Source organism: Idiotropiscis lumnitzeri, chromosome 4 (genome assembly GCF_059441095.1).
Source record: "Idiotropiscis lumnitzeri isolate Australia: NSW breed Sydney's pygmy pipehorse chromosome 4, RoL_Ilum_1.0, whole genome shotgun sequence".
Taxonomy (NCBI): domain Eukaryota; kingdom Metazoa; phylum Chordata; class Actinopteri; order Syngnathiformes; family Syngnathidae; genus Idiotropiscis; species Idiotropiscis lumnitzeri.
The window spans coordinates 9212077-9228566 of NC_142394.1; the positions used below are offsets into that span (position 1 = coordinate 9212077).

Consider the following 16490-nt stretch of genomic DNA (forward strand, 5'->3'; position numbering starts at 1 on the left):
CCTCTTCGGCGCACGCCGGCCGTCTAACCGCTCCAGCGCCCCCTCGTGCCGCTCGGCGAAACTACAATGCCCCCGAATATTTTTTAGACCTGCGAAGCACTGAAGCCGCGAAAGGTGAACCGCGAAGTAGCGGGGTATTACTGTATATATATATATATATTTTTTAAATGCCCTACTGGTTTATAAAAAAGTATATTGAGTGAATCATTTGATTTCTTGCCAATTCTATTTGTTAAAATTAAAGAAATGCATGAATAAGCGTGCTGATCTGTTTATCAAGGTGAAAATATGCTGACGCATATCAGTTAGGGTTGGGTCAATCCCGGGGCCTGTGAGTAGGTAAAGGCGGCCCTGGCTACGCGCATCTCAAGACGCCACTGTACTGAAATAAATGCATAACTAACTACAATGACAATCTAATAGTACATTACTTTAAATCCACTAAGACACTGCTTATGTTTATCATGCTATGGGGGAAAATGCATCCGTTGAAATGTTGTGGAATCGGCTTTAGGACCCGCAGGATTCCATCATAGTCAACGAGCGGTGGGCGTGGCTATGATGAGGAAGGCCGGCCGGCGAGCTTGCGAGGAAGACAAGCTGAGTTCCTTTCCAGCCAGCGCATCACGATTCTCAACTTCTGCTCTCGCTCAACCGCGACGTCCCGACGGCGGCGAGGGCGATGTGAGTGGCGGGCTGCAACTAAACCAGACCTCCCCCATCTACTACTTTACTTCCACCACTACCAGCTCTCTCCACCGCCAAGCTTAACCTGAGCCTGAGCTCGCCTCCCCGCCGCCAGCATGTCGGTGTTAGCCCTCCAAGAGTACGAGTTCGAAAGGCAGTTCAACGAGGAGGAGGCCATTCGATGGATGCAGGAGAACTGGTAAGTCCACGTTATAGCGTTACACCCTTCGAATCCAGCACCGCAACGCCCCACACAGATCAAATATAACGCGATGGCGCTCACGTCCGAAACCGCCTTGTGGTGCACTTGATTCTGATTCTTGATTTACACACACGCACACATCTTCCGCTCTTCTCCACCTCCAGGCATCAGGCACCATGATGATGCTGTTAAGGTCATCGTGTCCCCGGCTACACCAAGCTTAGCTTAATATGGAGCGAATGAATGAGTCCCAACTGGTCCGAATGTGAACGTTTTGCGGCCTGGTAGTGCTGTGAAGCCCAATCGAAATACCTCTGCCTGATTTTAATCATAGCATCTATTCAATATGTGTCCTAATGTTTTATTTTTATGCCTCAAATGTCAATCTTTATGTATCATTTGTGTATTCCTTCTCCCAAAATGCGTTGTAAAGGCTCCCGGCCATTTGCCGTGACTGTTGTTGACTTACTCAAGGTTCACTGCGTGAACTTTCCATCAACATGCATCACATATCACCATTTTCATTTCAAGTGTATGTATGAGGCCGCATGGGCCAGCGGCATAGGAGCCTGCCATCCCCTGGCACTAAGGATGCACCAATCAGGTGCCTCTACTGATGTCTGCTGACAGAACAGCGGCCAATCAGAGCACATATCTGATATGCAAACTCAGTCTCGTCGTAGAAGTCACACACATGGTTGTTCAAGGCCAAATGTGAGGATGGGACTCAAATTTGAAGGAAAAGGAGGCAGGGTAGTAATGTAACATATTCATCAGCGTGAACAACAAAAGCCCTGAAACCTTATCGCCACAGCCAAACCGGCACAACCAGTCACAAATGCTTATCAAAGAGGATTGTGGAAGTGCTTTGGTTTAAAAAAGGAGAGGACATTACAAGATAGCGGAAACATATCAAGAAAACTTAATTTAGCAAACCAGAGACGCTATTTCAGTTCGTTGTCCGCATATATATGACCTCATCTTGATAAGAAAAGTCCACGCATGTACTTTACATAGCCTATAGATTAAAGGGCGGTCTCACAGACGTCATTTGCTGTGCCTTATCTTAGATGTTAGTTTACATAAGTGCCAATAAGTTTGTCAAGGGCATCAAAGGACAGGAATCAAGTAATCATTCAGAGCAATTTGTTTTACTTAAAATTGTCCAAATCCTCTGATTTTAGCCTCTCGGCAGTAATTGTACTCTGATTTCAGTAGTTCTTCATGAAAGAAGACAGATTATTTTTTTGTGTTTAATCATATATATTTGCAAATATCTGTTTTTATGTTGGAAAATGAACCCGTTTCCTAATAGTTGGCGAATATCACATTAATCCCTCTTGTGTGATATATATTTTTTTTAAATAACCAAGTGATACTAAATATAAACAATATTTGGTTAACAAACAGAATATGGGGAAAATGTTTTTTTAATACCCATAAATGTAAAATAAAATTTGATTAAAAAAAAGTTCAATTAATCAATGGAATAATAGGATTAAAAAATATTCTCAGAATCAGAAATCCCTTTATTGTCATTGTACTCAAGTGTGCAACGAGATTAGAGAGCTCCACTCTCCAGTGCAATACAACAATAATTCAGATAAATATATAAATTAGATAAGAGAATAGTTATTGCAATGGAAAATAATTCTGAATAGGATATATAAAAACACATCACGTTGCTGTTCTGCAGCTCGAGTTACAGTCCTAAAAAAACTGTCTCAAAGTGGACCCTTTTGACATTTTTGACAATTGCGCTCTTACCTTTTCAATTTATAGCCAGAGGTTTAAAAAAAAAAAAAAATCCTTTCACTTTTGATCTCTCAGTTGAATTGCTTGTTCTGTGTCATTGTGAGATTACATTAGATAATAAATACATTAGATTAAATATTTTATTGTAATTTTATATATATATATATATATATATATATAATATATATATATATATATTATTTATATATATATATATATATTATTTATTTATTTATTTATTTATTTCAGCACCGCGAACAAACATACGAGACAAGTGGGCAGCAAAACGGCCGTGATGTCAGTTATGAGCTGAGAAGTCCAACGGTACTTTACCCGGTTTGTGACAATTACACTGACGGATGAAAACGGAAAAAATATTATATTTGAGAGCATATTATACTTGATGATTATGGAGAAAAAATATTTTTTTCATATGAAGCTGACTTTTGTATAGTCATGTTGTAGGCTAACACTAGCAATGAATGCAAAGACTGAAAGTTGTCAACCAAATTTTAATCTAACATTGACAATGGGGGACAAGAAAACCTTCTGCTAATGTAATTCCAGGGGGTTCTAACCGTTAAAGGACGTGTGCTGCTGCTGGAGCCATTAAAATGACGTTGATCTCTCTCGACGGCTTCAGCCTCGATGACCGGAGGCTGGGCTGCCAGCCGTCTTGGTCAGCGGGTTAGAAGTGGGGCAGCTCTTTAGGAATGATGCCTGGAGTGCTGATCCCGTTTTGTCTTTCACATCGCATCAATCCTTCAGGGGGTAGAGCAGGGGCAGCCAATTATTTGACTGTGTGGTAGACTTTTTGGGCTTTGTTTAGGGCAGTCGGAAACAAATCTTTTTAGAATCGATTATCCTATCAATTTTTACCGCGAATTACTCGAGTAATAACCCCTGCAAGAACTTTTTAAAAGTTTGCCAAAGCTTATGGATATTAAAACTATACTTGCTTAAAAGTAAGCAGGGTCAGTAAACCAGGGTCTGTTATCATGCTCTCTTGCCGAGTGAAGTGCTCTCGCAGTCGGTTAGGCTGCCCTAATGGCCTGCTTGCTGGCCGTGGACGTGCTAACTTTTTTTTTTTTCTGTACACATTTCGCACAATAAGCGCTGTGCTAAGTTAGCTTTAACTTGCGCAGAGACAAGTATAACCGGCCACAACGATTTAGTGGAAGACACTTTGCAACCTTAAAATAGTGATGGCAAGTACCTTGACAAGCTCGTTCACTCCTAGTGCTATTAGTGTTACTACTACTACTATTAGTGTTACTTGAAAAACAGCGAAGCTGAGATGCACTTTTCAAAGGAAATGGGCACTCACTCAAGCATCATTTGAAAATGATGACATTGCAGTGAGTTGTCTTCAAACACCATGGAATGCGTTCTAACCCGGCCAGTCATCGTCACATGGACGCGTTACTCTGTTCCTGGCTCCACTTTGAGTTGAACTTTATAGTTGCCCTTTTCCTCGTCAGATATTTGGTGATGACGGACCGTTCATCGTAAACAAATGTCCATGTGGTGAACGCTGATGTCGCAGATATGGTTTTAAGAGTATTAATTATGATTTTAAGGCAGAAATTATTGCTGACAATTTTTGTGGCTCATTTAACCAAGTTAGATGGGTTTTTTTTTCGTTTTGTTTTTTTTTGTTTCTTCCTCCCTACACTAGCTTCATGAGCTATTTTTTTTACCCGTTATTTGTAATGATTCACTCAAGCATGTGGCAAATTATGGAAATTTCCAATGGCGATGTCTTTGCTGCATGCCCCACTTGCACAGATCCAATGCATTAATGTGACTTTGGTGCCTTGGTGAAGTTCTGCCACCAAAAGTCAAATAATGACGAATGAGGCGTTGACTTCACTTAAACTCTTTATGTAGCTAAGTAGCCTGCAACTTCAGTATATATGAAAAGTCTACACACCCCTAAATATGAGCCAGCTAGCACGTAGCTGCCAGGCTGCCACCATTTAGTGCCTCTGATTGGACTGGAATGGCAATCAAATCCCACAAATATGAAATACAATTCTCACAAGGAGCTACTGTGAATTGGACTGCTTTAGTGACAATTCAATGCATTCCAATGGAGACCGGAGTAAATTCAATTCCAAGCTTGGTCACCGGATGAATTACAATTCCAAGTCAAGGTACTAATGCAATGCTAAAAATAATTGATTGTCAAGAATTCAGTGTAATGTGTGAAATTGTTTGACCTTCACTATGGCATCTACTTTGTCCTTCTGAATATGACATCGGCATATAAGCAAGAATTCAGAACATTCAGAGTGGGAGTTAATTGACTGTAATTCTCCTGTCATTGATGGAAAAAAAATATCCTAAAATGCACATCTCTGCTACTGACGCAATTGGAGAGGGACGCCGTTGCGACACATTATGACTTGGTGTCAAACTATTTGTTCACTTGAATTGTTGCTCGGCTATGATAATTGACAGATAATTTTTCTGTCAGCTGTTTGCCCACTTTCAGCCTGACCCTGGACTTGATACAGTATGTGACATCGTCAATGGACTCATGGAGAGATTTCACAAAGCTGACCATGGTGGTATCTGCCTCTTTTTCAAGGACGACCTTGTAGGAAATACACTATAATGCACTACGTAACAAAAGTGCATTGCAGAAGAACACATTCCCCTCTTGGAGTATTGTAAAATCCTTTATTTTTTGTGCTAACTGAGTACTTGTGAGGACTGCAGTCCTCCCCCGCTATTAGACAGAGCTTTGGCCGGCCCGTAAATAGTGAAAATCCGCGTAGAAATGACAGCCATTGTAACGCAGTGGATTGAGGTCCAACGGAAGAAAATTAATAAAACAAGAATATATATATTTTATAAAATATTGTGGAAAAAATGCAAATCTGTGAGTGCCGAACTGTGTTATGCGTGAGTCGATTGGACAACTATCCTACTTGGGTGTAGCCAATGAGAAGAAATTCAACCCATTGTGGAAAAAAATAGACCTTTGAAGAAACAAAACACTCGTGCTCTATCATGTTGAACAGAAAAATCAGAGCTGTAAAGAAATAACCAGTGACATCTGCAACAACTGCTAAAGAAGATGCCACCAACCTTTATATTGTTGAGAGCTAATCCTTTGGCAGTGATTCAGACAAAAGGCTACCAGTTTATCAACTTCTCAAATTACTAATTTTCTCAGATTGCATTTTGGGTAAAATAATCTAATCAGCCTTGTTAGATCATTTACGTAACTCCACAAATGTTATCTTTTGGGCTTTCACACAATAATGACTAGTTTTTGAAATATTGTTTTTATTTCCTTTTTAACATCACCAGTTCCAGTTGGACACTGAAAGTGTGATTTCAATAAAGATGAGCAGCCCCCAAAATAAAAAGTTAGATGCAGTTCATTGGTAAATGGCACCATTAATATGATTATTTTTTTATTTTTAAAGATTAGCAATACAAAAACATTTGAAGTATCTCACTGGTGAGCTATTTGTAGAACAATCCTGCAGGCGAAGCATGTGGTCGGACCTGTTGCCCACGGGGTGACCGCTTCTCTAAAGAAATTGTTCTTTTGACAGCTCAGAAATACTTGGCTTGACAAGTATCGCCACAGTGAACATTGTATTTAGTGTTCATATCATCAAAGTGTTCACCAAAAATAAGGCAAAGATTTTAGTAATGAAGACTATTCAGCATAGTTAGTATATTAACACTGTGCTTAAATGTCAGCAAATACAACACCACTTTATTTGGGTAACGCATTACACAACAGCTGCAGCTGGAACAAAGCCCTTTACAGAGAGTATAACATAAAATAGCAGTAATTCAATAGTTAGTGGATAGTTTTAACATTTAATTCAGTGATTCTTTTGTGTACCACTAGAGTAGGGGTCCCCTGACATTTTCATTTACCTGTTCAAGTAGACAAAAATAGGAGGCAAGGGCCACTTTGAAATTTTTTGTCTTAAATTTATTAAACACAGTGAACGCAATCAAACAAGCAATTATCTATTGTTTACATTTTCTCTGTTTATTTAACTGCTACAGAAAAAAATTCTGTTTGAGGTGAAAAGACGAATGTAGGAATTTCAAGAATTTGGGGTGGTCTCTGCCTTGTATCCCACTCGACAAGATCCACCCCTGCACGGAACAGCGACCAAATCCATCTCCACATTCAGAACCAAAACAAGAGCAAAGCATAATAAGATGATACTTTTTAAAACATTGTCGCGCAAAGCTAGTGAGATTTAACAGGGATAATGTCTGCAAGTATAGAAATATTTTTGATATTTCTATTAATATTTTTATGAAAAGCAGATATGGTGTGCAACAGCAACTTCCAATGTGTGCAAATTGACAATTTTGCGGGGCTGGAAGGACAGCAGAGCTGCGTGTAATGACAAAAATATGTCCCCCTGAAGTGTTTGCTCTCTGACATGTTCAAGTCGTTTGATATCATCGGCTCAAATGATATTGCTCACCTACTACCTTCTTCCTTTTTCTAATGGCTGAGGTTATTTTGCTCTTTTAATTGTGTGATGTAATGAAGGCCATTGGTGCTTTGCTAATTGGATTACACGCACATGCTTCCTGCTCTCATGCCTGCCACCTCTTGGTCTCTTCATCATCCCACTGCATCACTGTCACTGTGCTTCCTCTGCTGAATACCGCTTGACAAATTGTCTCGTTTGTGTCTACATTAACGTGTATATCGTAAACACCCAGTGTCCGGCGAAAACACTGTAGACTCATTGCCAGACAGCAAATTCTGCATTGTATCACCACTGTAATCTCCTGCTCCGGCTAATACGGATCCATGTTTCACAGAAGGTTAGCCAGCGACTCCGTGCAACACTGAGGGAGGGGGTTGAGAGTTCCACCTCAGGGGTTCCTGAGTTTGGCCCAATACCCCCCTTTTGTACATCACCATGTACTTGCTCAAAGTGGACGATTCGTTATCCCTCTTGTTGATGATGCTGCTCATTACATTGCAAACGCTGCAAGTCTATATATATGATGACTAGAATTAACAAGGATGTGTCAAACATTGCACAAATAACTTGACCCATTGTGAGAGGGGGGGAGGGGGCGCTGTTATTTAGCAAGGCATTAGAGTGCATGGTGTTCCTGTGTGAAGTAATCCACAACACCTCCCACTAGTCGTGTCCATTTCCTTAGTCTGCAGTTGACCTCCTCAATAAGAGGAAATGCTTTATTAGTTAAACAAAGCTAATGACTGTACTTATGACGTCTTCACAAACTGCTTTAAAGGTCTGACTAGGCTAAAAGGCAAAAAAAAAAATCTGCACACTAAAAGGCCTTCTGCATGGAAGAATAACATCACTCAAATGTATTCAGCCTACGTTCACTCGTTTTTCCCCCGTGAGGCGTTCTTGTTAAAACTTTTGATCTTGAGGTGATAAGAGAGAATCCCTTTAATGACAATAAAGGGATTTCTAATTTCTAATTCTAATTCTAATTCTAATAAAATGTCACAGAACTCCTGTAGCATGAGGAAGAGGCGGTATAACCGGAGTCCTCAAACGGTTGAAGTGTCGATTGATTGGTAGAGATAGAGTTCGGATGTGTTCCTCTCAAGATATTTTAACACTTTAGATAGATTGATAATGTTTAAAAAAAATAACAGTCCATTTGGCGAGTGACCAATACTGTCAATTTTTGACGAAATGTGAAATTTACCTGAAGTTGGACTTAGATTCTGCACTTAAACACTGTCAGCCGATTTGCACAGACTCGTCCCCTGAAATATGTAATAGATTTTTGCAGTTTTCTATGGACAAGGCTGCTACAGCTAGGGCTCTTGTTTCGGATGCTACATTTGACCCCTCTGTCCACGTTCCTTGTTCCGCAGAGTTGGATTCCTTTGAGGCAATCGCCTTGTCGTCTTTGGAGGATGTGGTTTGCCATATTCTCTGCCCTTTACATCTTCTCCATATCTGCCTTGTGTTCCTTTCATACCATTCGGTTCTTCCTTTGAACATTCCTTCCAGCCTCTTATCTTTTTTCGTTTCCCTCCTTGCTTCCTTCCTATTTTCTATATTTCCTTCCTTCCTCCCTTGCTTCCAGCCCATCCCACTGTGTACATTAAACAGTTCATTTCACAGACTTGTACTTGTTGGAATGCATGACAGAATAAAAAAAATGACTCAAGGGATACTATGTCAACAATATGAGCATAATCTTGGCGCCCGATGCAGTCTAACATGCTGGGGTGACTGTGTGTCAACTTTGAAAGGAGAGTACAATGTCGCTGAAGCCCCACCCGGCTCGACTCTTCTGAGGAGCATTGAGAAGTGATGATGTAATCCTGCAGTCCGGCATTGGTCTTGCTGCCGTGTGACTGCTGCTATGTTCTTGCATTATCTGATTGACACTAATTGACAGTTCACATCTCTACCACGCCTACATGTACAAGAATTTGTTCAGTTTTTTTTTTTTTGTTTGCTCTTTAGTCCTCGTTTTCAGCAGGTTACCGTTCATCAGCGTTTAGTGACGCGGTCCCACAACCTGCTTATCTTGAACACAGAAGGCTAAAGCTGCGAGGCGTTTGAGCCAAAATGGCACCATTGATAAGGATCTGGAGACAGTTGCAACGATGTGCTTAAAACACCTTAGCTGCAAGTGTGTTCATCATCATCACGCCAGCTTTGTTTGATAAACAATGCGGTGATGATGCAATCATTTTCATTTGGTCATTGCCTTTTTGTCGTTTGTTTAAACCATAAATAACAAAACGTGAACCCAAAACATTTTAATACCCTTTCAAATGCTAAAAAACAACTTTAAACCTTAAAAATACAGTAAATGACTTAGAGCTACACATGTAGAATGCAGATAAACAATGTACACTACCTGTACATAAATTCAGATGACAATGATAAAGAATTACGATAGCGCTGCGGTCTAGTGTGACACAATAAACAATGCCTGCACAGCAAAGCGCAGGAGTTAAAATGATGGCACAGACGCTCCTGGGGTGTCCTGTAAAGGTATGGAATTCCGCTCCTTCGTTGGTTCCGAGGGATGTAGCAGTTAAGGTGCTATTCCATTTCAGTTTCAAGCACTCCCTGGCCCCGCTTTGGCCAGGCATGGCTTGGCTGGCGTGTCTTGGCCTTTCGTTGCCTTTCTGTTGCAACAGGCACCAATCAATTGGGGTGTTTCTTTTAAGACCATAAAGATACAATATACAGGCGGTCCTCGGTTTACATGCGAGTTCCGTTCCAATGCTGTGAACCTAAAATGGCGGACGAAACTCTGTAGTCATAAAATCGAAACGGTCAAGTACCGCGTAACCCGAGGGCTGCCTGTATAAAGTACATATAAATTGTTTTGCAGTAATTCTTAAACATATTTAATATTGCATATGCATCTTGAGATGGAAAAGCGAAATTTGTGTTAAAAATGTACGCAAGCGGTGTGCAGCCCGTCGAGTCTCTTGAGGTGAACGAGAGTGAGTCCCATCTTTCAGTACATCCCCATTTTTGTCTGACTTTTACCATATTTTCTGGCTGCCTGCGTGTTCCTTTACTGACCCTCATCTTTTTATGCATTTGTTCAGTGTACAGCGGCCGTGAATAGGAAAGTGTGGCCTTCTGAAAAGGGATTTCCTATGCGTTGTTTGAATCTGTATATGACTTTCAGGTTTTGAATTGAACTACTCAACTAAATGAACCTTTGTATGATATTCTTGTTTGAGATTAAGTATTGTGCCTTATTTTGTATATGTACTGTATGTTGTTGACTATTGCTGTAATAGGCATTTGTTTTTCTCGTGCAGGAAGAAGTCCTTCCTTTTCTCCGCCCTCTATGCCGCCTGCATTCTCGGCGGCCGACATGTCATGAAGCAAAGGGAGAAGTTTGAGCTGAGGAAGCCTCTGGTGCTCTGGTCCCTCACACTTGCCGTTTTCAGGTGGGGTAAAAAACAAAAAGAGTGACATTTGTGTAAACTATTTTGAAATGGTTCAGGTCTCCAGGAATTTACAAGATGCTCTTGCCACCGCATGTTTCTCATTTATCACAATTACAGCGGGCTATGATTTAATTTTGATTCGTGAAAAGCTTTTCAGCGTTTTCTAAATCGTTATGATTAAATTAGTGCGACAAATACCTCTTTTATATTTTATTCAAACAAAATGGAAGAGATAAATATGAAAATGCAATATACATTCCTTAGCATTGCAAAAAAACTGGACCAGAACACGAAAGAAATCTGGAGAGTACTAAGTAGCAGAAATGGATGTTCCGTCCCAGGGACCGAGCAGTCCATCTGTCCGTAATGCAAGTTTTTTTTTTTTTTTTTTTAACTTGGCCTACTCATCAAAACAGCAAACCGTTCCAGTGTTATGTATTATGTAATGCCATGCAGCACTGAATGTCTTTAAGCAAACACAAACGCTTTGTATTATTGGGCATGGTTCAATGAATGCTCAGTTTTTTGTTTTTTTGTTTTGTTATCCTCACAGTATATTTGGTGCCGTCCGCACTGGAAGTTACATGACATACATCCTCATGACCAAAGGGCTCAAACAGTCGGTTTGCGACCAGAGCTTTTACAATGGGCCCGTCAGCAAATTTTGGGCGTATGCATTTGTGCTCAGTAAAGCACCTGAACTTGGTGAGTGAAGTCTTTTCTCCTATTTCTATACAATGGAACTCCAAGTTACGTACTTAATTGGTTCTCTTTTATTACCTAATAACATCAATGAATTGAGGTCATGTTTCCCATTGAAATTGGGGATCCGTGCTTTTTTTTTTTTTAAGGCACATACCACATTTTGAAAGTGTAGATTGTATTATGCATACTTGAGAAGCAAAACAAAACGTTTTGTATAGGGTAAATAAAAGCAAAATTAAAAAAACAAGGGTATATTTCTAATTCTGTTTCGCACAGTACCATCCATCCATCCTCACTAGGGTCGCGAGATATGCTGGAGCCTATCTCAGCTATCTTTGGGCAGTAGGCGGGGTACACCCTGAACTGGTTGCCAGCCAATCGCAGGGCACACATAGACACGCTCACACTCCTACCTAGGGGTTGTTTTTGGAATGTGGGAGGAAACCGGAGTACCCGGAGAAAACCCACGCAGGCACGGGCAGAACATGCAAACTCCACACAGGATGCCCGGAGCCGGGATCGCTCCCATGACCTTTGTACTGTGAGGCCATCGTGCTGCCTTAGCACATTTCCCTAAATTTATTCATACGATTTCAGTCCCGTCCACATTAAAAAAATGGATTGGTGACCAAGTAAAGTGAAATATATTTTCAAGTATTTCTTTCAGTATTTATTAGTAGTTCCATAGAATTAGTGTAACTCAGCATATAATTTTTACGCATGTGTGCTAAACATCAATGGAAATTGCGTTTGTTGATTGCCGCAGCACCACACAAGCGCACGGAAACAATCATGGCGGCAATTAAAAAAAAAAATAGAAATACGCATGTGCGCGTGTGTATATATGAATGACAAAGAAAAAGGTTAAGGTGCTCAGTGGACTGTATTAAAGCACGTACGTGGTTCGCGGGCCCTTCTTTGGACCGGATGCCAGTAACAAACTTAACGTCTTTGTCTGTATGCAGGTGACACACTGTTCATTGTGCTGAGGAAGCAGAAGCTGATCTTCTTGCACTGGTACCACCACATCACCGTGCTGCTGTATTCCTGGTATTCATACAAGGACATGGTAGCCGGCGGGGGCTGGTTCATGACAATGAACTACCTGGTGCACGCCGTCATGTACTCTTACTACGCATTGCGGGCAGCCGGCTTCAAGGTGTCGCGCAACTTCGCCATGTTCATCACGCTGACGCAGATCACCCAGATGCTTATGGGCTGCGTGGTCAACTACCTGGTGTACTCGTGGTTGCAGCAGGGCCACGAGTGCCCGTCGCACATGCATAACATCGTGTGGTCGTCGCTCATGTACCTCAGCTACTTTGTGCTCTTTGTTCAGTTCTTTTGGGGGGCCTACATGGGCAAGACCAAAACACCCGCTGCTGTGAAAAAGACTGACTAGAAAAGGCGACTAAGAAAATGAGAACTGATGGCGGGATGATAGGTGGACCACCGTGATGAAGCCATTGCAAGCTGATGTAAAAAAAAAAAAAACAAACAACAAAAGTTCCTCTTTTGGTAGTCTTAAATCACATGAACAAAAAAATGCCACAAACATGTGTTTACTTGACTTTTTAAACAGTACTACATATGAAGAATTGTTTTTGTCTCGTCTCTGTGTGTGTTGTTTTGTTCTTATCTGTTAATACAAATAAAGTTGTTCATTTTCACCTTTTTTGCAAGCATTTTTTCCCATTTTGTCAACTCTTAGTTTAATAATCATTTGCTCATTGGAAAAATGGAGACATCAGGACTCAAAAATAGCTATCCCAGTATTTCCAAAATATCTATTTGTGTCGAAGTGGAAAAAAACAAAACAACAAAATTTCTGGGGCAACATGTTGCTTCTGTCTAACAATTCTGAGGGTCGGGGTTTCTATTATCCGACTGGTTTGTTGGGAAAGTATTTTTATTTAACAAAACTATTCATCAAGAGTGTTGCGTGTCCATTTAGAATTATTGACGGATTAAATTCATAATGACTACGGCTCCTCTAGTTCCAACGGTAAAATGCACTTTTAAGGGGAAGTGGACAAAAAAAAAAATTGCATTAAAATTTTCAATGGGCCGTCACTTGTTTAAAAGCCGCATTCTGATTAATATTTTCTTTGTGGAATATCAGTTAAGCAGCAAAAGCCACCGGTTGTTAGCCATTTTGTCACTGGTGTACAAATCACTTGAAGTGATCCAATCACTCAGCCTCATTGAGAAGATTCATTCTTTTTTATGCCGAAATGAGCAGGAATGCTCACCGATGGGTGTATGGGATACATCACTTTGGGAGTGTTTGTGGTGAGGAATTAGCATTTTACCATGGCTAAAAGCTATCAAAAGTAGATTCCGCATGGTCCAGACCCTTGGAAGATAGTGCAGTTGCACTGTCGCCATCCACTGCACAGTAGAAGCTTCTACAGCCAACGAATCATTTCTGCTCCCTTAATGGACATTGAAGAAAGATCCACTGGTGTAGATCAAGATAATGCTTTCAAACTCCTTAGCACCCCCCCAGGAGACAAAGGTTCCAGGACAGCTTCCAGGTTTGGATTCTGGCTCGTGTGTTTATGCATTAGGACCCCGCACTCCCACTTCTTCCACTATTGTGATTTTTAAATCAGCCTAAATCCTTGTAAAAAAGCAGTGTAACTTTGTCCCCGCAGCAGAGCCGCGGTGTGACCCGGAGGATCAGTGCTAAAGCCTTTGAGTGGCTCGCTAATTCCCCGCCAAAGACCTCATCAGCTGTCATCCCGGCTGGAATGGAGTCGGGAGCGAGGCGGGCAAAGCTCGTCCCATCTGGCAGGAAAAGAAAGTACCGAAACCTCCGCTGCAAATTTGCCCATTAAATTCGTGCAAAAAATGTTGCTCCCTCCTGGGGTTGCACTACCGTCATTCATAAAACAAACAAATGTTTTTTTTATTAGAAAAGAGATTCTATTTTTAGTAACGTGTGAAATCAAAAGTTTATAATAAAAAGTTTCTCTTCTTTGGGAAATGAACAGTAACAGTAGCAGCAGTAACTCTGGGTTCAGACTGGATTGAGAACGGGAACACCCATTTGTGGCTGCCAGCTGGACCATATTGGATTTTAGAGGCACAATACATAAGTTCTTAAATGGTTTCTTATTCGGAAAGTTCAAAATCAATGGGAAGGTTAAAGCACGAAATTTTGGGTTGTACACAAAGTCGACTTGCGAAGAAAATATTGAATCCACTCATTTTCACAGTAATACTGATAAATTGACTGAAGTGTGGAGTTGAAGTTTGTTGGCAACTACAAATAGCCTATTCAAGAATAGTAATTAAAAAAAAAACAGCAACGGTCGCACAGGCACGAATAAATGAAAAGTATTTGGACTGTCTCAAATTTGATATGGAGGACTGAAAGTACAAAAATTAGATAAATACAGCATGAAATGCTTCGTTAAAATTGTCCTTCATTAATTGTTTCATTCATTCATTAAATGTGTAATAAATAAATTAGATAGATAAATAAATGCTGTCATGAACCGTTTGTTGATTTTGGTTTAGTATTTCGTTTCAGGTTTTTCCCTTGTGTTCCTTTGACTTGTCAGCTGATTGTGTCGACCTGTGTCTGTGGACCCATTCCCTGGTGTTAACCAATCAGTTCCCACCAACCCTTTGCGTCCTGTCCAGGTGTTCCTCATTGTCTCGTTAATTTGTTTGTATTTAGTTCCCTCTTTGCTTTCAGTTCTTGTCGGTTCATATTTAGTTCCCTCTTTGCTTTCAGTTCTTGTCGGTTCATTGTCCACGTTAGATGTCCATGTCAAGCTCTTCTGGCTTTTATATGGTGATTGTAATTTTTGCTGCTTCTTTTGTTTGTTACTTTTTCCTTGTTGTTTTGTACTTTTGATATTTTATTTTTTCCAAGTACCCTTTTGAGTTACTCCTGTCTGGCTTCCCTGCATTTGGGTCCTCCGCCACATAAAACCGTGACAAATGCACCGTTAAATAATGAAAGGAAGTGTCTTTAGTGCTGTAAATCTTTTTTAACTAATTAATCGCAAGAATGTACACAATTGATTGCGATTAATCGTGTCTTTCAATTTTTTTTTTTTTACAAAACTTCAACTGATATTTTTACTTGAGAAAAACCTTGGATTTAATGTGGAAAAAATACAAAAGTATATTTAAACTCAGGCTGTTTTAATAGCGTTCTTTTCCTGTGAAATACAGGAAAAACAGTTGAACAATACCCCAAACACATACAGCTAATATGCTATTTGAATTTGGCTTCGCAAAGTATGCAAATTATTTTGGATTTCTTCAATGAGCCGTTGAGCAAATTTTTAGTAAGTATAACTCTAAAAGTCCGTTTTTGCGACAGTAACTCTCCTCTAAGTTTGACAGTGAGCGAGGTCAGCTGCTACAGGAAGTCAATACAATTGCGCCAATTATTTTGTGTGCAATAGAATTTAAATTAATCTCCATAGTTAATGCTTGAACTTTGACAGCCCTAATGTGTGTGTGTGTGTGTGTGTGTGTCTGTATATATATATATATAGATAGATAGATTCCATATAATCATTGATAATTTAATTAATTATTGACATTGATTTATTCAATTCCATATGTAATTAATAAATTAAACATTTAATTAATGACACTTTTATTTAATGGTGTATTTATTTATTTATCAGATTTATTTAATTCCATATTTTATGAATGAATTAAACGATTAACTAATTACATTTCTATGGTAATCTATGAAAACAATACTGCGTAAAGAGGACAATTGTTGATTAGCACTAGAAGTGGTATAAAATATATATATATTTCTTTTAATTTTTGCAATATATGGTCTAAACAAAAATTTGGGAAAATTCTATGCCGCGTTCCAACTCTGTGGCTACACTTTATGTCTTCTGTAGTTGGGAACTATGGGATGCCCCATTACTTAAGATCACTCAAGTGCCCCTTGACCGCCTTCTAACTCCCCGTGTCAGTGACTCCATTGCCCTCCCGTTGCCCAAACTGACGTGTAATTCAAGATAAATTGACTCTTGCTCTTTGGACTGAAGCCCTAGCCCTCTATCTGTTAGCACTAAAAGAGGCCAATATATAGAGATAAGTGTGCACTTTCCAGGAAAATCAATATCCATGTGAGCCTTGAGGTTTTTTTTCCTTTGAATATCCCCTAAGCCCCGCCACTCCCAAAAAACACATTATCAGTTCAAAAATATATTTCACAATAAAAAATAT

General features: G+C 40.0%; 1 protein-coding gene across 1 annotated transcript; it reads left to right on the plus strand.

The window, feature by feature from the left end:
- The first annotated feature begins 535 nt into the window (after window positions 1-535).
- elovl6 (ELOVL fatty acid elongase 6) lies at window positions 536-12943 on the plus strand. Its single transcript, XM_088295049.1, has 4 exons — window positions 536-886; window positions 10437-10568; window positions 11122-11273; window positions 12239-12943. Exons 1-4 carry the CDS (start codon window positions 804-806, stop codon window positions 12673-12675), a joined length of 804 nt encoding a protein of 267 aa, XP_088151175.1. The 5' UTR covers window positions 536-803; the 3' UTR covers window positions 12676-12943.
- Window positions 12944-16490: the final 3547 nt, after the last annotated feature.